General features: G+C 38.9%; 2 protein-coding genes across 5 annotated transcripts; both read left to right on the top strand.

The window, feature by feature from the left end:
- The first annotated feature begins 3798 nt into the window (after window positions 1-3798).
- Window positions 3799-13375, top strand: LOC307040723 (ras-related protein ORAB-1-like). 4 transcript variants are annotated; one of them, XM_079683853.1, is made up of 6 exons: window positions 3808-4245; window positions 4606-4678; window positions 4772-4864; window positions 4959-5054; window positions 11222-11353; window positions 12335-13375. In XM_079683853.1, the coding sequence occupies exons 1-6, from the start codon at window positions 4232-4234 to the stop codon at window positions 12530-12532; spliced, it is 606 nt and encodes a 201-aa protein (XP_079539979.1). In that variant the 5' UTR covers window positions 3808-4231; the 3' UTR covers window positions 12533-13375. The 4 variants fall into 4 exon arrangements, with proteins under 4 accessions (XP_079539980.1, XP_079539981.1, XP_079539979.1 ...); XM_079683852.1 differs by having other exon boundaries at window positions 3814-4245; window positions 11222-11348; XM_079683854.1 differs by lacking the exon at window positions 4959-5054 and having other exon boundaries at window positions 3799-4245; window positions 11222-11348.
- A 646-nt stretch (window positions 13376-14021) lies between these two features.
- Window positions 14022-23326, top strand: rab1aa (RAB1A, member RAS oncogene family a). The gene is made up of 6 exons (XM_079683877.1): window positions 14022-14204; window positions 17055-17127; window positions 17376-17471; window positions 17576-17671; window positions 19520-19651; window positions 21913-23326. Exons 1-6 carry the CDS (start codon window positions 14191-14193, stop codon window positions 22108-22110), a joined length of 609 nt encoding a protein of 202 aa, XP_079540003.1. The 5' UTR covers window positions 14022-14190; the 3' UTR covers window positions 22111-23326.
- The last annotated feature ends 562 nt before the right edge of the window (window positions 23327-23888 follow it).

The following is a 23888-nucleotide window of genomic DNA, read 5'->3' as shown; positions in this document are numbered from 1 at the left end:
TTTCTTTTTAATGACTGATTTTAAATGCCATTTTCTTAATGTCTTTCATTTTTTGTAAAGCACTTTGAATTGCCTTGTGTTGAAAAGTGCTATATAAATAAACTTGCCTTGCCTTGCCTTGCCTTGCCTTGCCTTGCCTTGCCTTATCTAATCTTATTTACTGACTAACTTGATCTGAATAATTGTTTCATCATGGTAATGAAAAAATACTGTAAATTGTACACCTGACTGCAGTGTTAACACCCATTGCCACAAGACTACACTACCCATGATTCCCATCGTGGGGTATTTCCGGGTAGGTATTGCTTACACGCATGCGCGGCAAATTTCTGGCGTAACTTCACTTGACTTGTGTCACTACGTCACTACGTGCCTTTGCGTACCTGGCGTTTTGCTCCCTGCAAAATATCTTCGGACTTTTGGACTGAATTAATTGGGTGCTGGCCGAGCCGCAGGCCATCACCGACGGACCTGTGAAGCTTTACAGGAGGCTGAGACCCCGTCTCAGGTCGGTTAAATTAAATCCTTGCTTCCCTCACTTGCGTGGTTTCCCTGCGTTTAGCCCCTCGAACCAGGGAAGTATGGAGGGACGCAAGAGAGGTTTCTCAATACTCTAATTTCCCCTCCTCGACTCCTTGGTCCTCCGGTTGTGACCCGGAAATGGATTTCAGCGTGCCATCTTGAAGGACATCTCATTTCTCTAAATGCACATCGAGGATCGAGCATCGAGCATCGAGGAGGCTCTCTGGAGGAGATCTAACCGAGGAGACACTGATGGGTCCTCCACGGATGCATTTCCGGGAACGGTGGAGGCCTGACGCACGGCCGGACTTATCTCAGCCAATGACAGCTCTGCATGCATCCCCTGGATATTAATTTAGGAACTGCTTTCATCGCGACGCGATGTTTACAGTGAGAACAGCTGTGAGGTCCGTGCAGAAAGCAGAGCACTGTGTAAAATATATATCACGCAGTATAACAGGCCTACATTACTCTCTGTATTTGTATGCTGTAGTTTAGTAGATATCTACAAAGACTCGATATTTTTCTAAGACCATTTAGTGCTTCAAATAATAAAATACACAACGGCTGTAGCCTGATTATGCTTTAGGAGCTGTAGGTGTGTGTGGTACAGTGTGTAGGTGTGTGTGTGGTACAATGCGTAGATGCGGCGGACAGACGGGTCTCAGTTGGTTTGGTGTCCTCTGCTTACTTTTAATATACTGGTAAATACAACTTTTGGCCGTAATTTCAATTCCCCATTTCAGCGACCAGAGACAGGGGGAGGGGGGGGGGGGATATATATATCCAGTCTGATTGTGTTGTATGAGAGCACTCTCATAATAACGTGTTTGATTCTGAAATTGTATATTTATATAAATATATGTGTGTGTATATGTCCGCATCTGTAGCCTGTTATTGTCTCATTATAGCGCACTGTCGATTAATTAAAAGTAAATATATAATTCGTCATGAACACATCTGTGATCTGTCCATCAGACAGAGGGCTGCTGTGCCTCCTGTCATCATTAATGGACGTCTCTTTAAAATGACCGCTCAGAGGAGAGGAGTTCTCATTTCTCTAACCGCCTGCTGCTTCCCCTCGTTTCTCCTCGGTTCCCCTCCTCAGTCCTCCGCTCGCATCTCCTGTGGGCGGGACTAAGTATTGAGGATAGGAGTCGAGGAAAGGAGTCGAAGAGGGGAAATTAGAGTATTGAGAAACCTCTAGTGTCTCCTCGGTTATAGCTCCTCCAGAGAGCCTCCTCGACCCTCGATGCTCGGTCCTCGAAGTGCATTTAGAGAAATGAGATGTCCCTCAACATGGCACGCTGAAATTCATTTCCGGGTCACTACCGGAGGACCGAGATGTCGAGGAGTCGAGGAGGGCAAATTTGAGTATTGAGAAACCTCTTTTGTCCCGCGAGATTTCAACGTCTCATGTAGGCGAGCCTCCAGAGCAACTCGGACAAAAATGACTAACCATCACGCACTAGCAAGACGTTGGTCGAAATTGCGCAGGTTTGCGCAAGTCTCGCTTGTCTCAAGCAAGCCTTGTGTTTTGGGAAATGTATGTGCTTTGGGCCGTTGTTCTTATTATACACGTTTTTTTGCATTTATTAGGCTATTTATTACATTATATAAAACTGTTAACCTCTAATAAGAAACAAAGAACTCCTATAAGGAGAATTACAAATAATACACAGGCCTACTTTAAAATAAATTAAACACAGCACTTGGGGAGTCCTCTGCACATTTGAAAGAAACAAATATATTATTAAAATGGACCCACTTTTAAATAAATAAAAAATATAGCTTCACCCTAAAAATAGTTAAAGGTAGGGTAGGTAAGAATGGAGAAACGAGCTCGAGTGCGCTAGAATTTGAAAATGCACAACCGGAAAAAATATGCCTCTTCCTTCAGACTTTTTTACAGAGTCCCTCCTCCAACACACACGAACGTGCATCATCAATGAGGCCACGAGATAAATTGTGGCACAGATAGAAGGCTAACAGGCAGGTAGGCCATCCAGTTACTTTAGCCAGGCCGGCTCAGATGATTGGTCGTGCTTTTTACAGCGCCACGGCTTCCAGAGATTAATTTTTGTATGTATTTTTTGTCAAAGCATTTCATATATTCATTGCTATCGGGACGTTAAGAGCATTCCATGGAATATAACAAAAAGTGTTTTCTGAAATAAATTACATACCCCATTGAATTATGACTGAAGATTGTTCCCTTGTTGTTCCTCGATACGTAAAGGCTGCAGCACCGTTGACAATTTCTCTCTACATATCAAACATAGCGGTAAACCAGCATCGTTTGCTGTGAAAGCATATAACTCTGTCCACGCAGAATTAAATCCTGTGTTCCTCCGGTACTTTTCTTTGATTTATCCATAGTTCGCTCATCGAGCCCATCGAGCCGGGGGTCAGGTTATTCACGCGTATGAAAAGGCGCTCGCGCGGGACCGTAGCAGGATGTGACGCATATTTTAGTTGATCTAATTAAAACCGTTTTGTTTTTTATTTATGTGTCACAGTATCACCTCAAAATACAAGATACGAAACATTTTCAACCATTCAACAAAATATAAATAGTCCTACAAATACTTTTATTTTATTTCCTTCTTATTTTTGTCTAAGCTCAAGGGAGCCAGAGCAGAGGGCTTAAAGGGCCGCATGCTGCCCGTGGGCCGCGGGTTGCCAACCCCTGGGCTAACCCATACAGTGGTAGGGCTAAAGTCAGTATTTGCAATGTAATTACATACACGCTATATCGCCCCCCCCCCCCCCCTTGACAGTGAAACGCCACGCGTGAGATTTAGATTATGTCCCTGTTTCAATCCAAATTGAACTGTATGAAATAAAAAGGCGCATTTGTCTTATAGTAAATAAAAAGGGCGACCGAGAGCCAATCCTGCAATTTCCCCACAAGGTGAAAGAGTTGACCTCCTGAAAACCCAACCCCTGCAGGGGGATCTGGGGGAGATTTTTTTGAAATACTAACATAACATACACATTCTGGTACTCTCTTGAGAAGAATAATAAATACATCTATTACTACACATTTAAAAAAATGAATGCCATTTTAGATTTGTGTTACTTTGTTCTGAAAGCTGAACCTGCTGCCCCTCACAGAGAGAAGAGGGAAGAGGCTGTGTGAATTACTTTACATTGTGAATATGGGTGGATAGCCCCCATTGTTCTGTGTGTCAAAATGAAAGACAGCCCACACACCTATCAATCATCAAACCGTGGGGTCTTATTTCATTACGTGTTGATTTCTATCAACACGTAATGTTGTATCGATGTGTACTACAGCAAATGTATTTTTCGTCGGGACTTCCTGCAACAACACCGCGCCGTTATCTTTATTCTGATTGGCCAGAAGACATAACAAATATGTTCTATTGAGAAGACGATCACTACGTGACAAAAGTTTTCAAAACCGTTTCTAGTCTTCGGTATTTCCAGACAAGCGGATACTGAAATCAGTCTTACTAACTGCTGTCTGTACGATTTACTCCGTGCGAGTTGGCGGACTTTATTTTGCTTACTTTAACATCATTTTTCATGGTGGGGCTAAGGTGGGGCTGAGTTTTGCCAGTTCTTGACACACAAAAACCAAAAACCGGTGTGTTTTTCTCCGCTACGCCGCCAGCTCTGAGGTATTCCGCGACGAAGTCCTGCTGCTTTCATAGTAACAACAGTTTATAACCCGTAGTCAACGATGAATCCCGAATAGTAAGTGGGCATTTTTATTGTTGATTAGTTACTTTACTTGCAGGGCCGCCCCTCCATACAGGCAGATCACTCAGACTGCAGAGGGTGCTTTATTTTGCGGAGGGAGCCTCATCTGAAGAGCAAATGCGGCGCAGACAGTGTAAAGTTTCCGCCGCTGCGAGGCTCCACTAGCACCCCCCGCCCCGTCGACGTTCGCGACACAGGGGGCCTCATTATATAACTTTATGTGTTTGCTGTTTACTCGTTACTTTACTCGACATCCCCACTCTGGATTCGGAGGTAGCTTAGCTATTAGCTTCAAGGAACTGTGTTGATAATCATTTTTGCGTTAATGTTGTTTCTCCTCCTCTCTCCTCACAGTGATTATTTATTCAAGCTGGTCCTGGTCGGGGACTCTGGTGTCGGAAAGACTAACCTCTTCCTCCGGTTCGCAGTAAGTTTCAGTTTCAGCCACTGCTACAACAGGCTTTTATGTTTTCGACCTGTCACTGCTGTGATAGTTGTTTGTGTTTGTGTGTTATCCTAGGATGATACGTACATAGACACCACTTGTACCATCGGTCTGGACTACAAGATCAGGACCATCGAGCTGGACGGAAAGACCATAAAACTTCAGATTGTAAGGAGAAAGTAGCGCAATCGGGTTGTAAAGAGATAAGCAGTGATAAACTTTGAATTATCTTTGAATCTGTTGGACTGTTTTTCTTCCTCAGTGGGACACGTCTGGTCCGGCACGTTTACGCGGCGTCACGTTCACTTCCTACAGAGGAGCGCACGGCATTATAGTAGTTTATGATGTGACAAATCAGGTCAGTGCTTCACAAATAATATTGTTTTTTATTGTTCGGTTTTTAATCCTACTGGTCCTTAAAAAAAACTACAACTCGCTGTCATCATCCAGTCAGTAATGCTAATAACTAATTAATGTTATTAACAAGATAAGAAACGCTTTAGGGGAAATTAAAGGTTACTAGAAAGATACAAAAAAGAGGATAAAAAAAGAGTGAAGAAAATAAAAACAAAAGGCCATTATAAAAAATAAAAAGCTATATAAAGATACACAAAAATAATGATTGAACTAAAGCTCAGCTAGTGTATTTACATTTGTTGATGAACCTTAGTTAAGTACAATTTGTTAATATTTCAGACCAAAGCATCACCACCAGTAGATCCTAAAACACGCCTTTTCAACCCTAAAAGAAAATAACCGAAATATGTTTTATTTAGAGTGTAGAATTTAAGAATTATTGTTGAAATGTTTTTAAAACGTCACTCATGACTGCACTGTAAGAAACATACCGTGAAATTCACAGTAGCCTTTTTAACTGGCAGCAATTGACAAGTTACTTACTTTAATTCATTTTACAGTATTTAACTGGCAACACTTGACAAGTTACTTACTATAATTCATTTTACAGTAAGTAACTTGTCAATTGCTGCCAGTTAAATACTGTAAAATGAATTACAGTAAGTAACTTGTCAATTGCTGCCAGTTAAATACTGTAAAGGTAATCACAGTATTTACACGTTTTTATTTACAGTAACAGTTTAAAATGAAACACAGTAACTTCAAAGTACTGTATTTGTGTTTACGGTAATGGTGTTTTAACTGTAAAATGAAACAGTCATATTTAATTACTTTATTTTTTTGTTACAGCAGTAGTGTTATAGCTGTAAAATAAAATAGTGATTTCCAAGCATTGTATTTTTGTTTAAGATAATAGTATTTTAACTATAAAATAAAACACTGCCATTTAAAAAGTACTGTATTTTTGTTTACGGTAATAGTGTTTCAATTGTAAAATAAAAACTTTAATGCTATAATTTTAAGTTACAGTATCAGCATTGTAACTGTAAAACAATTTATTATAGTATACTTCATGTCATGCTGGTAATTTACAGATTACCAGAAATTCTTGACACAATTTTAAAGCTCACCAATAACTGCAGGGAGACAGCAAACAATACATTTTAACAATGCATTCTTAATTGTTGAACGGTATCAAGACCATGTATTTTCTTGTGCTAAATGATAAATATTTTCATCCATAAAACGATCGATATTAATATCCAAAAACATGGAGATTTCACTTTTAAAACAGTGGCAATAACAAAACACAAAGAATATGAAGCCATTTCTTCTGCCAAGCCATTTTAGAGACGTGCTGTAGTTGAAAAGGTGTCACGACCTCGACACAAACTGGAGAACCCAAATGCACGACCCAGAGACACAGTCTTGAATGTAACAAAACATGAATAAATAAATGATTCATGACCTGCTACAAACAAACATAACACAGGAGAGGGGGGAGACAGGACTATTTAAACATGAGGTGAGTGGGAACAGGAGCAGCACACACACTGAATCTCCCTGAAAACACTGTAAGATATTTATTCCTGTATTTATTCATTTATTTATTCATGTTTTTATTCCTAGATTTATTTATGCTTGTATCCATTTATACTTATGACATGTTCCGACCTCTATATAAGTGAGGTTCTGAGCTCTTTTAATTCCATCGTGTCACCAGCGGGCCCGGGTACAGGAGGGGTAATATGGTTCTTATTATGTCACCATGGGTATTATGAGCATTGTGGTTCAACGGTTCAACCGATCTGAAGCGCTTCCTGAAGGAGTCACGTGATATCGACAGGCAGCGAGGCTTCGTTTGTCATCGATGACGTCACTGGCCCAAAACGATACAAACCTCGATACAAGCTTCACAAAAAGCTTCAGGGATTACTCGACACACGCTCCGAAGCCTCGGCGCAATACGTAACATCACTAGTTAATACCCCTCACTGTTTATTCATCATTCAATTCATTCTAAATGTTATTCTGTAGATTGTGTACATTACTTTTCACTTTACTGCTTTTTGCACTCCTGGTTAGAAGCTAAACTGCATTTCGTTGTCTCAGTACCTGTAATATGTGCAATAAAAATAAAGTTGAATCTAATCTTGAGCAGGAACAAATGTATTTACAAAGTACATATCTGACATTAACGATTAAACACATTTGTGCATTCTTTATAAATGCAAACTGGTCAAGACCCCTGACGGAAGTAGTTTTGCAAAGTAGTGGTTCTGTCTTTTACATGGATTCAACCCCTCTTGTATTGATTTGTTTTAAAATGAACAGACACTTGAGTCAATCATTTGTAGTGATATAATAATTGTTCATCTGCAACGAAGAACGCCAACGCAAATTCCGCCATTGCAAACCAAGTCAAGCCGACTCCGAGCTGTCCGACTTCAGGCAAGCTTTTTGAGACCTCCCCCAGCTGCAATCGGCTATTCTCGTCTACTTTCGAGCCGCCACAATAATAATAAAAATGTTGATTATCACCTTACTTTTGTCTATTTTTGTTCCTCTGTGTTGCGTTCTTAAGGTGCAATGACAACACACATTCTTTGTATAAATCAGCACCACATTTGTAGTTCTTCCAGTTTGCAAAGACATAGGGTCTTACAAATAGACAGGGGCGCCGCCAGGGATTTTGGGCTCCATAAAAAGATATCACATTGGTTACTTAAACATTTTTTTCTTAATGTTCTAAAATTGTTTGGGCCCCTGTCAGTCACGGGCCCTTAGAATCGTTCTAACTTTTCACCCCCTTATGGCGCCCCTGCAAATATATATCTACTAAGTATATAAAATATCTAGTATAGCCAAACTAGTAATTACACTGCATCAAGTTTATATATTAAGAAAAATATGTTGGTTTATTTAAGATATTTTAGCTATAAATGGGTTTTTTCGGTTGGTCCTTTCTTTTTTGGTTACTGTGATCTTCTACAGTACATTGTTGGTTACTGTGATTATCTACAGTACATTGTTGGTTACTGTGATCTTCTACAGTACATTGTTGGTTACTGTGATTATCTACAGTACATTGTTGGTTACTGTGATTATCTACAGCACATTGTTGGTTACTGTGAATATCTACAGTACATTGTTGGTTACTGTAATTATCTACAGTACATTGTTGGTTACTGTGATCTTCTACAGTACATTGTTGGTTACTGTGATCTTCTACAGTACATTGTTGGTTACTGTGAATATCTACAGTACATTGTTGGTTACTGTGATCTTCTACAGTACATTGTTGGTTACTGTGATCTTCTACAGTACATTGTTGGTTACTGTGATCTTCTACAGTACATTGTTGGTTACTGTGATCTTCTACAGTACATTGTTGGTTACTGTGATCTTCTACAGTACATTGTTGGTTACTGTGATCTTCTACAGTACATTGTTGGTTACTGTGATATTCTACAGTACATTGTTGGTTACTGTGATTTTATACAGTTGGGACGTTACTACTGATATTTCTACAGTAACTCCAGAGTTGCTGTAATTTTTGCTTGGAAACACGGTATTATACTCTAAAATGGTATACAGTAATTTACTGTGCACAAACACTGTAAATAACTGTGGATTTCACAGCCATTTTTTACAGTGTGTGTATTAAAATAAGCTGAATTGAAATTACACTGTTCTAATTATCGTTGGCTTCTCTGAACTGATATACGTTTTCGGAGTCTTTAAAGAATCATACTAATTTATCTGTAATCAAACTGTACATTTCCACAGATTTCAATAGCATCCTGTGGAGCTTCTCTCTTAATAAGTTAAAGGTCCCATGTCTTGGCCATTTCTACTGATCATATTTCCAGTGTTGAGGTCTACTAGAATAGATTTAAATTGTGCTTTCTCTTCAACTTCTCTATTTTAAGTACAGATTTTCCCTGTGTTTCTAATTTCATTTACAAACTTGTCTGGTAAAAACTTTCATTTTCATTTTCCGTGGAGGGAGAGAGTAAGAGAATGGGAGGAAGCATGAGGTCAGAGGAAAGGTCCGAGCCGGAGGAAGAGGAAACAACAGAGGCCTTCCAAAGAAAAATATGAATCGGGGTCTCACAGGGCGGACTCGTGAGCGCCGTAGTCTATATCCAGCATCCGCAGGGAAACACACCGGGAAATACATCTCACGCCGCTCGGGAGTCCACCTTGGCAGAGGGTGTGCCTATTGTTCTATAGTTGTGTGCCAATTGGTCCATTTGGACTTAGTGACGTCAATAGACCCCGGAAGAAAAAAATGGAAAAAGAAAAATGTGCAATGGTCCAGCATAGACACGTATTTTCTGTGTTAGAGTTTTACTCGCTACAGGGTGTTTGAGGGTTAGTGACTCTGCAGACCGTTTACATGCAAAAGCTACATAGCACACAAGGGGATGGGTAATAACCGGAAAAGCATATGATGGGACCTTTAAGGCAGGGCTATTCAACTACACATTCAGTTGGGCCAGATTTTATAACTACAAAATTCAGCTGGGCCAGACATTCAGCGGCCTGTAAAAAGCGGGTAGTGACACATTTTAAACCAACACATATTACTGCGATGAAAAACATGCAACTTTTATTCATTGTTCATCTAACAAAGGTAGGTCAAAAAGTGCATAAAAACAAAACCAATTAGCATTAATTGAACAGAATCTTAAAAAAAACTGCACAGTTGTAGCATTACATTCGTTTGCTTTAGAAGTCAAATAGTCAGGTTATGTTTTTTGAACCAGGCACATCACAAAGTGCATTTACAGAATACAATAATAGCAGTCTTAATAAATGTCCTCACATACAAAAAAAACAGCTAAAGAGCTCCAATGCAACACAAAGAGGTAGTACTGTAGCAATACTATTTTTTCACTTTTCAAGTAATAACAAAAAAATCATACGTTTTGGTCACATTTGACCGAGACACATTACAAAGTGCATTTAAATGAATACAGAAAGAACTGTCAAGTTACCCTTCAGTGCACAAACCCATAACAAGGGATACGGGTAACTATATGAATGAATACTACACTACACGTCTACTATAGTAAACTAGGTGCTTACTATCACCTCATTTGTGATTTGTTATCGCTGACTTTCTCAATGGGAGAAGGGAAATGTTTTGTTTTGAACAAGAGCAGTGATTTTTGGCTCATAGGATGTCAATGCAATCCTAAGAAATTGGTGAAGAGTGCTGTCAGTCAGGGAGCAGCGAGTGCTACTTTTGATTGAGTTCATGTGTGAAAAGCTTGATTCACATGTGTATGTTGATCCAAACATACTGAGCACACAGATCGCTACTTTCTGAACGTTAGGGAACTGCTGTTTTTTGACATCACTCCAAAACTTCGCTGGCCCGTTAGTGCGCTGCATGTCAATAAGTTCCAGTGTATATTTCCCCTTGTCGATGCAGGGGACCACTTCCTTTGCTCTGGTTGATACGTCCCCCTCTATTGCAACAGTGAAGGGGTCTCTGGCAAAGCCCATCATCACCACTGTGGGCAGAGCAAGTCCATCCAATCGACCGGCAAAGTTCTCTTTCAACCTCGCAATGAAATCTGTCATTACATCCGTGATTTGTTTCGGAGATGTGATGTGTTTGGGGGGCGTCGGAAAATGCAGTGTCCGACCCGTGCTCAAGTCGGTCGCGAAAAGGTCCAGCTTGACTTGGATCTGCTCCACAAGATCAATGACCGTTTTGTCTCTGTTTACGCTTCAGAGTTGAGAGAGACATGTTTTGGAGTTGCTATCATAGGACCACCGTTACTAGCTCCACTAGATGCACTTTCAAAAAACGTGCTGCGTCTTGGTTTGGTGGTTTGTATGCAACGTGGAGTGTTGCGTTCATGGTCTGTACTAGTGTAGGAATTTGGCTACGGGAGGCTGGGCCACTCGGGAGTTGGTTCTGGGCCGCATCTGGCCCGCGGGTCGCCAGTTGAATAGGCCTACTTTAAGGCATGCTACCTTTTGAGGAAGACCCTCGTTTCAATTATCTCTAAAAGAAGATGCATCATTGCCCTGTCAGCATTTTCTCCAACAGACCTCTGCTGCAAACCGGATGCCATTGAGTAATAACTGCTTCTTTCAGACGCTAATATCTGTTTTAATGTCTGTCCTCTTTCTGCTGCCTTCCCTCAGTCGTCCTTCAATAATGTCATACAGTGGCTACAGGCAATCGACTGCCACGCTAGCGAGAACGTCAACAAGCTGCTAGTAGGCAACAAGTGTGACCTCACAACGAAAAAAGTCGTGGATTACACCATAGGTAAGGTGAGGCAATGCACAAAGCTGAGACTCTTTGAGACACTTTGTCCAGATATCTGTATCCAAAGGGGAAATGAGATAAGTACGAGCTGACTGAGCAGCAGTTCGGTCGGTTTTTCTTTAGCCATGTACTCTGACTGTGATAGCCTTGATAATGTATGAGCTCAGTCTGTATTGTGAGGTTTGAAAGAGGAATCATGAGCTTGTACTCGACTGAGCATCCAGCAGCTGGTCAGAAAGCTGGCTGAACTGTGGGGAATTATTAAGAAGTTCAATATTTTTGCCATTTTCAACCATATTTGGGTTGATATTGATATTTTATTCGGTTATCGACTTTTTTATTGATTTTAAATCATTTTATGGTCAGACCAAGTCTTTTTAAATCTCTTTTTCGGAAAATATACAATTAATACAGACGAGTCAACCCAATCAAGTCATCATGTCTCAGGTCACCAGTCTTAAACTTCAGAATCAAAGTGTTTTTAACCTTGTCTAGCTGAAAGTCGTCAACTTAAAAGCGACTCAGGTCAACTTGAGTCAAAGTCAAAATGATTCAACAGTTCTGATATGGGTCTAACACCCTGAGGTTATTCAGGGCACAAAATGACCGAACCATTTAAATGAATATTTCCTGTAAATAACCAGAAATTCTCTGTATGCTACCTAGACTCTTAACTCCACCTCACACAGCTGTTTGCTTTACAACTACAACTAAGAAAACTAGTAACTTAAAAGACTGCACGTTTTGGTTGAAAGCTATGGAAAAAGCAAGCAAGTGGGACTTTTTATAAAATGGACACTAAAGATTTTCCTTGGTCAGAGAATATTTAACTCAAGTTAAATTGAAAATCACCATGAAAACTGAACGGCCTCATAAGCAGCAGTTATTGAGTTTTTAGTGTTACACAATCATCCTTAGCAGATAGTATGTTTTCAAGATATTTCATTTATTTAATATCCGTTGATTTTTATCTCTTCGATCTCCAGGAATTTGCCAAAAACATGGGCATCCCCTTCATAGAGACCAGCGCCAAGAGCGCCACCAACGTGGATCAAGCCTTCATGAACATGGTGGCGGAGATCAAGAAGAGGATGGGCCCCGGGGCCACGGCCAGGTCCTCGGAGAAGTCCAATGTGAAGATCCAGAGCAAGCCGGTCAACACCTCGTCCAGAGGCTGCTGCTGACCCCCATATCTGTGATGGTTTCATCTGAATAATACCCAGAGAGAGACATTTTGAAACAGCCTATCTCCTCGCTGATGGTCTTGTTTGCTCATATCATGTCATGTAAAGGCATCAGCACTATATTGATTGTTTCATAAACACAAGATGAGAAATCTGAGTTCTTCTTTCACCACTGCTTAAAAGTTTATGACAACCCAGAATATCAACAAAGGTGGGAGAAGTACTCAGATCTTGTACTTGAGTAGAAGTAGAAGTAGAAGTACCAGGAGGAATACTCTGTTACAGTAAAAGTCCTGTATTCAAAATGTAACTCAAGTAAAAGTATTATCATCAAAATATAGTTAAAGTACCAAAAGTAAAAGTAGTGATTGTGCAGATTGGTCCATTTCAGAATAATCTATATGATATGTTTTATAATGATTGATCATGAAAGTGTTCTCAAAGCTGGTAAAGGTGCAGCTAGTTTGAATGACTTTGTATACTGCAGGGTAGCTTGTGAATTTACTCAAGGTGGAACTAAAGTCTGATTTAACACTTGATTATATTTCACATCATTCATCAGAATCTGAAAAGTAACTAAAGGTACTAAATAAATGTACTGGGGTCAAATGTATTATTTATATTTAGCTCTGAATTGTATTGGAGTAGTACAAAGTAGCACAGATTAGAAGTACCTCAAAATGGTATTTAAGTACAATACTTTAGTGAATATTCTTAGTTACTTTACACCACTTAACAGCAGTTAAACTTCACTTCACTTTTTACACTTTTATTCAGGAGTTATAGCCTTCTAAAAATATTTGATGTCTCCAGATTTACAAAATAAAGATTTTGCTGATTTGACTTTCAATTAATTGTTAATGGGGGTTTGGACTGATCTCTGAATCATTTGAGAGTTTCATTATAATCGTGACACCATATATTTTTCAAAAATAATCATCAGATTAATCCATACATTTAAATGATAATTTATCAGATTTATCTGAACTGTAAAATTATACTTTTAGCCTATATTTAAGCCATCTTTCTGATTTTTAGTTAGGATTTTTACTTTTTATTGCAGCACTTTCTGCACTAAAAGTGAAGTATTAGTACATTTAAATAATATCCTACTTGTATTGTGTTAGCTGCAATTTGGCCCTTCAATAGCGTTTTATTGGTCAGATAGTTTCAAGATTGTTATCTTTGCGGTGTTCATATTTCATAATTGTTTATTTTCTACTCTTTTTAATCTCTAATAATGTGCAAGGCCTTGTTTTACACTGCTGTTAGGAAAACATGTCCCAATTTGGGATCTATAAAGTACATCTTATCTTATCTAATGTTATTTACTGACTAACTTGATCTGATTAATTGTTCCACCATGGAAATACAAAAATACTGTAACTGGTACGCCTGACTGCAGTGTAAACGCCCATTGCCACAAGACTACACTACCCATGATTCCCGTCGTGTGGTATTTCCGGGTAGGTATTGCTGACAGCCATATTTGATTCGATTATGCTGTTCTGCCTGCGACAACCAGTTTAGCCAGTTCTTGACACACAAAAAAACAGAAAACGGTGTGTTTTTCTCCACTACGCCGCCAGCTCCGAGGTATTCCGCGACGAAGTCCTGCTGCTTTCATATTAACAACAGTTTATAACCCGTAGTCAACGATGAATCCCGAATAGTAAGTGGGCATTTTTATTGTCGATTATGACAGGTCCGGTTGAGCTGTCAGCTTAGCTGGGGAAGCTATCGTTAGCTTAGCCTGGGAAGCTAACGTTAGCTTCCCAGGCTAACCGTACAAAATGAACGTCAGCTGCTTTGTCTTCGTTGCTATGCTAGCGAGTTATGGGGATGTGGTTTTTTTCGTGTACGCACTACCAAATGACAGCGTTGATATTTACCACAAAACTCACGCTTGTCAGCATTTTCTGTTCAATATAACACCAGCTAAATCTAGGTATTATTTGTTTTCGGTCAACAATGTTTGTTAGCTCACTTTATGTTAATTGAAATGGGTGTAGCATTGTTAGCTAGTTGGCTAGCTAGCTCACGGCGGAGCTACGTAACGTTACTGTTGGGGATTTTGTTATTGTAATGGTTAGGGCACATAGTGACAGTTTGATAGTCCACAGTCCTCTCAGTAAACATGAAACTACTCGATTTATCTTAACTGCTTTGGTGTAGGTTTTATGGGTAGTTTCAGGGTTATCCACCGCAAACAGGAAGTCACTGAATGTGATCCTGATGATGTGGAGTTAGTTAGGTAATACCAGTCTCTCTGTTACTTCACTACAGCAGAGGTGGAAGAAGTACTCAGATTATTTACTTACTCTACAGTCTTAAAATACTCAGTTACAAGTAAATGTTCTGCATTCAAACGTGTACTTAATTAAAAGTAACAATACTACAATGTAGAAATACCGGGGTTGATCTAACTTAGTACATTTAGTTACTCAAGTACTGTCCTTGAGTATAATGTTCAGGTATTTTTTTTTTACTGAGCATTTTCAAATGATACTACTTTACACTGTGTATTTTGTAGGCAAATGTTGTACTTTTGACTCCACTACGTTTATTGTACATACTTAGTTACTAGTAGTTACTTAGCAGATTTAGGTTAATACAAAATATAAATAGATGCATACCTTATTATAGGCTAAGCTACCTAGTAGTGTGTAAAGTAATTCAAGTAAACCCCATTGTTAACCAAGTACAACGTTGAAGTGATGAAAACATGAATGCACCAACAGTTTTAATACAATCATAAAAAAGATCTGGTGTTTTAAATGGGTCATTCTGCATTAAGATTACTTTTCGTTCCTAAAGTTATTTTTAGGCCAGTACTTTTACTTAAGTAACATTTTGATTGGAGTAGTTTGACTGTAACCATAGGCCGAAGAAGTAGTACAACTTGTACTTGTGTGTAGGAATACTCGGTTTCAGTAAATGTCCTGCATTCAAAAAGTTACTCAAGTCAAATTACAAAAGTATTCACATCAAAATATACTTAAAATACTAATATAGTCATTGTGCAGATTAGCCCATTTCACAATAATATACATGATATGTTTTATAATGACTGATCATTAAAGTGTTCTCAAAGCTGGTAAAGGTGCAGCTAGTTTGAATGACTTTGTATACTGCAGGGTAACTTGTGGATTTACTCCAGGTGGAACTAAAGTCTGATTTAACTCTTGATTATATTTCTCATCATTCATCTGTAGAGTAACTAAAGGTATTAAATACATGTAGTGGGGTAAAAGTACACCATGTACCTCTGATTTGTAGTGGAGTAGAAGTACAAAGAAGCATAAAATGGAAATACTCAAGTACGAGTTTCTCAAAATTGTACTCAAGCACAGTAATTGCGTAAATGTACTTGATTACTTTACAATTTGTAACAGATTATTTAAAAACTGTAGTATTGCTACTTTTACTTAAGTAAATAATACGAGTAATTATTTCACCTCTGAAAAATACTCAGTTACAAGTTTAAGAAAAACTTCCTCATTTATAATTATTGAATAATCTGATGATTATTTGATTCATTCTTATGAATATAATATGAAAAATAGAGTAAAACATGTTCCTTCCTGTTTCTCAAAGTCCAAGGTGATATCTTGTTTAGATGAAACCCAAAGATAGTCAGTTCATATTAAAATGTCCTTATTCTTTAAGATAAGATAAGATAAGACTTTATTTATCCCGAAGGAAATTGTTGTGCCAGAGTAACAAAATACAATAAACACAATAAACACAGCAGCAAAAAGAGCAATTAAACATCCACAGACAACATGAAACGTAGAAACATAGAAAGTCACACAATCAATGCAATTATTATTAGCAGTATTTAGTAGTTATAGTGCAAAAATTAAAACGTAGTGGCAGTTACGTAATTGCACGTTATCATAGTATTATTAATAATATGATATAATATTGCACATAGTTATATATATATATATATATATATATATATATATATAGCAGCGAGTGTATTGCAGTGATGGAACTTACAGTATATTGCACATATAAATTATTACATTTTTGGGGTTTGGGACTGGTGTTCAAACAAAAAAAGTATATTGAGTAACCTTTAGCACTCAAATGAGATGGACATTTTCTTCATTGAAAGAATAATCAACAATTAAAAAAAAAAATCAATTTGCATCTCAACAATCTTTTTTGTCAGCTGCGACTGGTTTAGAGTTTGTGTAATATCAACCCCACTATAATACTTGCATTTCAGTACCTGACAAAACATAGAACTGTTTTTTTTTTAAAATACAATTTGTTGTGCTGACTCTGAAAACATTTCAAAGTGCATTTTTTAACAAAATAAACAAAAAAATCTATCAAATATTGAACAACAGTACAAAAAGTAAAAAAGACAAGGGTCAAAGTGCAAAGGTGTAAGAAACTGACGCAAGATTACAATTAAGTATTTGTTTGAAACATGATGAGACAAACAAACCTTTGAATTATTATGTGATTTAGGAGGAGGTTTGATGTTTCTCCTCCTCTCTCCTCACAGTGACTATTTATTCAAGCTGCTCCTGATCGGGGATTCTGGTGTCGGAAAGTCTTGCCTCCTCCTCCGGTTTGCAGTAAGTGTTTCAGCCACTGCTCCAACAGGCTTTTATGTTTTTGACCTGTCACTGCTGTGATAGTTGATAAGTGTGTGTGTGTGTGTGTGTGTGTGTGTGTGTGTGTGTGTGTGTGTGTGTGTGTGTGTGTGTGTGTGTGTGTGTGTGTGTGTGTGTGTGTGTGTGTGTGTGTGTGTGTGTGTGTGTGTGTGTGTGTGTGTGTGTGTGTGTGTGTGTGTGTGTGTGTGTGTGTGTGTGTGTTCCCCTAGGATGATACGTACACGGAGAGCTACATTAGTACCATCGGTGTGGACTTCAAGATCAGGACCATCGAGCTGGACGGAAAGACCATAAAACTTCAGATTGTAAGGAGAACGTAGCGCAATCGGGTTGTAAAGAGATAAGCAGTGATAAACTTTGAATTATCTTTGAATCTGTTGGACTGACGAGATCTGTTTTTCTTCCTCAGTGGGACACGGCTGGTCAGGAACGTTTCCGCACCATCACGTCCAGTTACTACAGAGGGGCGCACGGCATTATAGTGGTTTATGATGTGACGGATCAGGTCAGTGCTTCACAAATAATATTAGTTGTTATTGTTGGGTCTTTATATCCTACTGGTCCTTTTTTAAAAAAAATAAAAAACTACAACTCGCTGTCATCATCCAGTCATACAGTAATGCTAATAACTAATTCATGTAATTAACAAGATAAGAAACACTTTATTCAGGGTCAATTAAGGGTTACTAGAAAGAGATGAAGATACAAAATAGAGGATAAAAAAACAGAGTGAAGAAAAAAAACTTAAGGCCATTATGAAAAAAAGACGCTCTATAAGATACAGAAATAGAATGATTGAACTAAAGCTAAACCGTCAGCTAGTGTATGTTAATTTGCTGCATGTACCGTAGTCAAGTACAATTCCACTGAATTAAAAAACACATGTGACCCGCTCTATCGAAATCAGTCGGAAGTCGCAACGGCTCATTTCAAAATAAACTTGTATTTGCGTAAAAAAAATAGTTGTTCGTGTGTTTTGTTTGATTTTAAATAAACAAAGCCTTGGCTTTCAGAATATTAAACTTTTATTTCCAAAATCACACGATAAATACATTTTTGAAGCTTGTAACGGGAAGATGACAGCTCTCACTCGCCACTCTGCTGTTCCGCAGCGCCGCCCCCCCCTCCCTCCGGCTGACATTATGAATGCAAGGCGTATAGTCATCATAGATAACACGGCAGGGTCCGTTACAGTTTGTTTTCATCTGATTTCAATTAAACAAAGTCTTGGCTTTCAGAATATTAAACTTGTTTCGGCAAATTCAGATGATAAATACAGCTTTGAAGCCTGACGGGATAATTACAAGCGGAGTACGGAGTAACTTGACGTCACAGCAGGCATAACAACAGCCGGGGTTTCTCGTGAGGGTTTTCCCCGGGAAACAAACACAATACAAACAAACACAAAATTACACGCACACACACACACACACACACACACACACACACACACACACACACACACACACACACACACACACACACACACACACACACACATACACACTCACATAAGCTACCCCCAGACCAGTAATCCAAACGAAAATATCTTCCCTCTGTACTATTTTGATCATTTGCTAATAATCAATCAGATCGATGGATTCCAGAGAAGAGGAAACTTTGAAGGCCTTTTTCTCAAAATGATGACTCTGTGACAGTCATTATATAATGTGACATATTTAGCTTAATATTTGGAGAACAAAAACAATCCTGATATCATTAGAAAGCTGTGAATCTCCTCTTTCCAGCAGTGTATACAACTCAAAAAGTGTCTTCGGGTCAATGCGACTGATTTCGATGGAGCAGGTCACACATGCCGTTTGTTAGTATTTCCGATCAAAGCGTCACCACCAGTAGACCCTAAACAAAAACAAGCTTTTTCAAACCTAAAAGAAAATAACCGAAACAATTTTCATTTGCCAATTTTAATAGAATTATTGTTCAAATGTTTTGAGACTTTTCTCATGACTGTGTTCAAACACAGTGTAAACAAAATGTTTATGTAAGACTGAATAGAAATGACACGGTCTTAATTATTGTGGGCTTGACTGATTTAAAGAATGATACTAATACATCTGTCATTCAAATGTCAATTTCCACAGATTTCAGTAGCATCCTGTGCAGTTTTTCTCTTGTTAAGGCATGCTACATTTTGAGGAAGCCCCCGGTTTCAATTACCTCGGTTTAGGAATCTTTAGTTTTATTCATAGGAAAAAACGATGCATCATTGCCCTGTCAGCATTTTCTCCAACAGACCTCTGCTGCAAACCGGATGCCATTGAGTAATAACAGTTTTTTTTAAGACGTCAATATCTGTTTTAATGTCTGTCCTCTTTCTGCTGCCTTCCCTCAGGAGTCCTTCAATAATGTCAAACAGTGGCTACAGGAAATCGACCGCTACGCCAGCGAGAACGTCAACAAGCTGCTAGTAGGCAACAAGTGTGACCTCACAACGAAGAAAGTCGTGGATTACACCACAGCTAAGGTGAGGCAATGCACAAAGCTGAGACTCTTTGTCCAGATATCTGTATCCAAAGGGGAAATGAGATAAGTACGAGCTGACTGAGCAGCAGTTCGCTCGGTTTTCTTTCGCCATGTACTCTCACTGTGATAGCCTTGATAATGTGATGAGCTCAGTCTGTATTGTGAGGTTTGAAAGTGGAACAAAATAAAAGACTGAGCATCCAGCAGCTGGTCAGACAGCTGGCTGAGCAGCGGGGAAGTTAAAGATTTGAGCCATTTTCAACAATATTTGTGTTTTTATATTAATCTTTTATACGATTATTGACTTTTTTTATTGATTTTAAGTCATTTTATGGTCCGACCAAGTTGTTTTTAAATATCTTTTTTTAAAGTTTGAAAGATTTAATATTAAACTGAAAATATACAATTAACTCAGACGAGTCAATCAAGCCATCATGTCTAATATCACAAGTCTTAAACTTCCAAAGTACAGTTTAATGTCATTGGTTTTCACCATGCCTAGCTGAAAGTCGTCAAATGATCAGTGACTCGGGTCAACTTGTGTCAAAGTGAAAATGATTCAACTTTTCTGATTTGGGTCAAACACCCTCAGGTTATTCAGGGCACAAAATGACCAACTGAAACATTTTCATTCATATTTCACATCTCAGTTTGCGTTACAACTAAAACTTAGAGCACTACTAACTTCAAAGACTGCAAGTTTTTGTTGTAAGCTTTGGAAAAAGTGGGACATTTTATACAATGGACACTAAAGATTTTCTTTGGTCAGAGATTATCCAACTCGAGTGAAATTTGAAAATCACCTTGAAAACCAAGCGGTCTAAAGACGAGGTCTCATAAGCAGCAGTTCTTTGGTTTTCAATCTTATCACCCAATCCTCCTCAGTAGATGGTATGTTTTCAAGAAGTGTAATTTATTTAAAGATCACCTATTATGCAAAATCCACAGGGGTTCCCGCGGGGTCTTAAAACGTCTTAAATTTGATCATCTGAATTTAAGGCCTTAAAAAGGTCTTAAATATGATTTAGAAGGTCTTACAAATGATCGGGTTTGAAAGGTACTTCTTTGTTGCGTCTAAATGTGTTTTGGGGGAAATGTCCGGGCTGCAAAGTAACCAGTACGGTAAGAGCCTTTCAGTTCCCCCCAACAATCTGTATTGAAATAAATCAACATGGAACCAGTAATCACTAACTTTGTTTCCCCGGCCCCTTATCGGAGAACACCCAGCTACTAACCTAGCAACCAAGCTAGCGGCAGTCAGAAACTAAGGTATCTTCGAATCTATTTACAAACAAATATAGGGAAGTGTAAGTTCAACCATATTTGGTTGGAAAACATCGAATGTGGTGCTTGGTTGAAACCAGTTGAGGGGAACGTGTTTGAAGCCCGCTGCACCTTTTGCAAAAAAAATAGCGTTTGTTTTGCTAATGCAGCGTTAGCTAGTGGAGCGTTAGCTAGTGGAGCGTTAGCTAGTGGAGCGTTAGCTAGTGCGGCAACGGCTAGATCCCCTCCTGGGTTTTAGGCGGCGGAAGTGACGTAATCTGCCACCCAGGACAAGAGGCGAGCATATTACATTTATTATTTTCGGTTGTGTATTTGTTTTCCAGGTATAAAATTTAAATTATAGTAAAAATAATCATTTGTGGATTAATTTCATTATGGTATTTGAGTTTTTTTCAGATTTAACTTTTGTATTGGATGTTGCAATTTCGTTTCTCCAAGAGAGACAAAAATCACTAAAAGATCTGGTGGATATCTGACCAGTATTTATATATCCTAAATGTTCTTTATGTTTTATCCACAAATGCAACACAAATAAGAACTAAGTTATTATTTAATAATCAAACCATTATTATTGAAATGTAAGTATATTTCACACGTTTTAATGTTGTTCTAGAGTATGGTCTCATTATTCATCAATGAACCTCATATTTGTGACGAGACGTGCGTGAGCGGAACTCTCCTCTATTTAGGGTAAACGTTAAACTTTGAATACAAAAGTTGCGACTTCTCATCCACGATTACGCACACGGGGCGTGGGGAGGGGCTCCTTATTTTCATCTAAAGTAACAGACAGAGAATCAGCACTTTTGAAACAGGGCTGAAACAGAGGGGATTATGGGATGCTGCAATGATCTGTTTGGTGTTTCAGCCAATCAGAGACAGGTTCTGTATATATCTGAGACCTGTGATATATTGATGAGAAACAGTGTAATAGGGAGACCTTTAATATCCGTTGATTTTAATCTCTTCGATCTCCAGGAATTTGCCGACAACCTGGCCATCCCCTTCTTGGAGACCAGCGCTAAGAGCGCCACCAACGTGGAGCAAGCCTTCATGACCATGGCGGCGGAGATCAAGAAGAGGATGGGCCCCGGGGCCACGGCCGGGTCCTCGGAGAAGTCCAACGTGAAGATCCAGAGCAAGCCGGTTAACACCTCGTCCGGAGGCTGCTGCTGAGAACCTAAAAACACAGCCACGGCCTGACCCCCCCCCCCACCCCCCCGAGCCCACGACCAGTCTCAATGTTACCATGCTCCACAGGGAAAGAGAAGCAGCGAGAGGGAGGGAGAGAGAGGAAGACTTTGAGTGGACCGGTGTGTGTGTAAGTGTGTGTGCAGAAACAGCAACCAGATCCCAAAGTCAGCAATAGGACGGTAAGCCCATCCATACCCACACTGGGCGGTTCTTTTGCTATTTCTTTACCAAAACACACTCATACTGGAAAAAAAAAAACCTAAATGTAAACCATTTTTAACAGTGTGTGAAGTTAACCAATGAAAGAAAACACATGTAAACAGATTTTCTTCTTCTTTACTTTTTGTTTGCCCTGTTCTTCCTTTTTTTTCAGTTTGTTAAACAAGTCACTTTTTTCTAAATACTGAAGATATAAAAACCACACGGTTGTCTTTATTTCGCTGTGGATAACAGCATGACTTTGGCCCTTGAATCTCCTCAGATTTTTGATTCCCTTCAAATGAAGCACATGCTTAAAAAAACCCAGCATCATGCATGTTCAGATCACATGCTCCCCCCGTTGCATGTGAGCGCCTGCAGTCATGATGCAGTCATGAAAGCGAGTAGCTTCCTGCTCAAACGTCCCCCCCCGGAAGCATTTCCATAACTTCACGTTGTCGCCCCTTAAAAAAAAAAGCTAAAAAAAAGCGATGTGCCTTTGTGGCAGGAGATTTCCATAACATGTATGCCTTCGGTGCTCTTGTGTTGTCGGCGTATTCCCCTCATATGCCCACTACAGTCGTGACTTCTTACGTAGAGAATCCACTTTGTATGATAGCAGTAAATTACATTCCTGTATATATCTATATTCGGCTCTGTGTGTGCTCTGCTGGTATTCACGATACAATAAGCATGTGCTACATTGGGAGACGTGACGTCAGCCGTGTGTTTTCCTCTGCTAATGTCCTCAACCAACAGCACAACCACAACAAGGAGAAAACGAAAACCTACCATCCCAGCTCGAGAATAATCTATAAACTGTATATATTTATACATAAATGTAAGAAGTGATTTGCAAATTGTGTAGAGAAGCAAGTAAGCGAATGACATGATAAATAGCTGGAATTAGTACTCTCGGCACGTGATTTGTGGCTGCGGACATGACATTTTTGTGGCACAATGTCTACTATTAAAAAAATGAAGGAGATCTTTGATAACGGCTGGTCCTCTCCGTGTGGTTTTTTTCCTCCTGCACACGTTCCTCACACTTCAACCGTTTGTTTCAGGCTTTCCTCAGCCTCCATAAGCTGAGAGGAATGATGATCTTTGGCCTACATTTATCAAGCTGCAGATTTAAACGGCAGCTTGTGTTTTCACCCGCCTGTAACTTAAATCTACTCCATTGATTCAGACTTTCAAAAATAAAACTTCAACCTAAAGTTTGTGTAAACAAGCGGAAACATGTTTCAGTGGTCCTTTCAGGGTAAACAACTCCAATCGGTGAGAAAAATGTGTTTACTTAATAAAGGTGATGGAAAGGTTTCTCTGGCCTCTACGATGAACGGGAACAATTAAAAGAAACTACCAAAAACAATTGTGTTCATTTAATTTCAAAAAGATATCGAATCGAATAGAAAAATGCTAAAATAAACACCTATACAAAAGGAGAACATTTACACATGCAGATAAATATAAAATATACTTTAATTTGACCTCAGCAAATAATTAAGTCAGAAACACACGAAAATATTCCCCCTTCAAAATCAAACTTGAAAAACCAC

The sequence above is a fragment of the Notothenia rossii genome (genome assembly GCF_949606895.1).
Source record: "Notothenia rossii genome assembly, chromosome: 1".
NCBI classification, from domain to species: Eukaryota; Metazoa; Chordata; class Actinopteri; order Perciformes; family Nototheniidae; genus Notothenia; species Notothenia rossii.
This window is presented reverse-complemented; position numbering and strand designations above follow the sequence as displayed.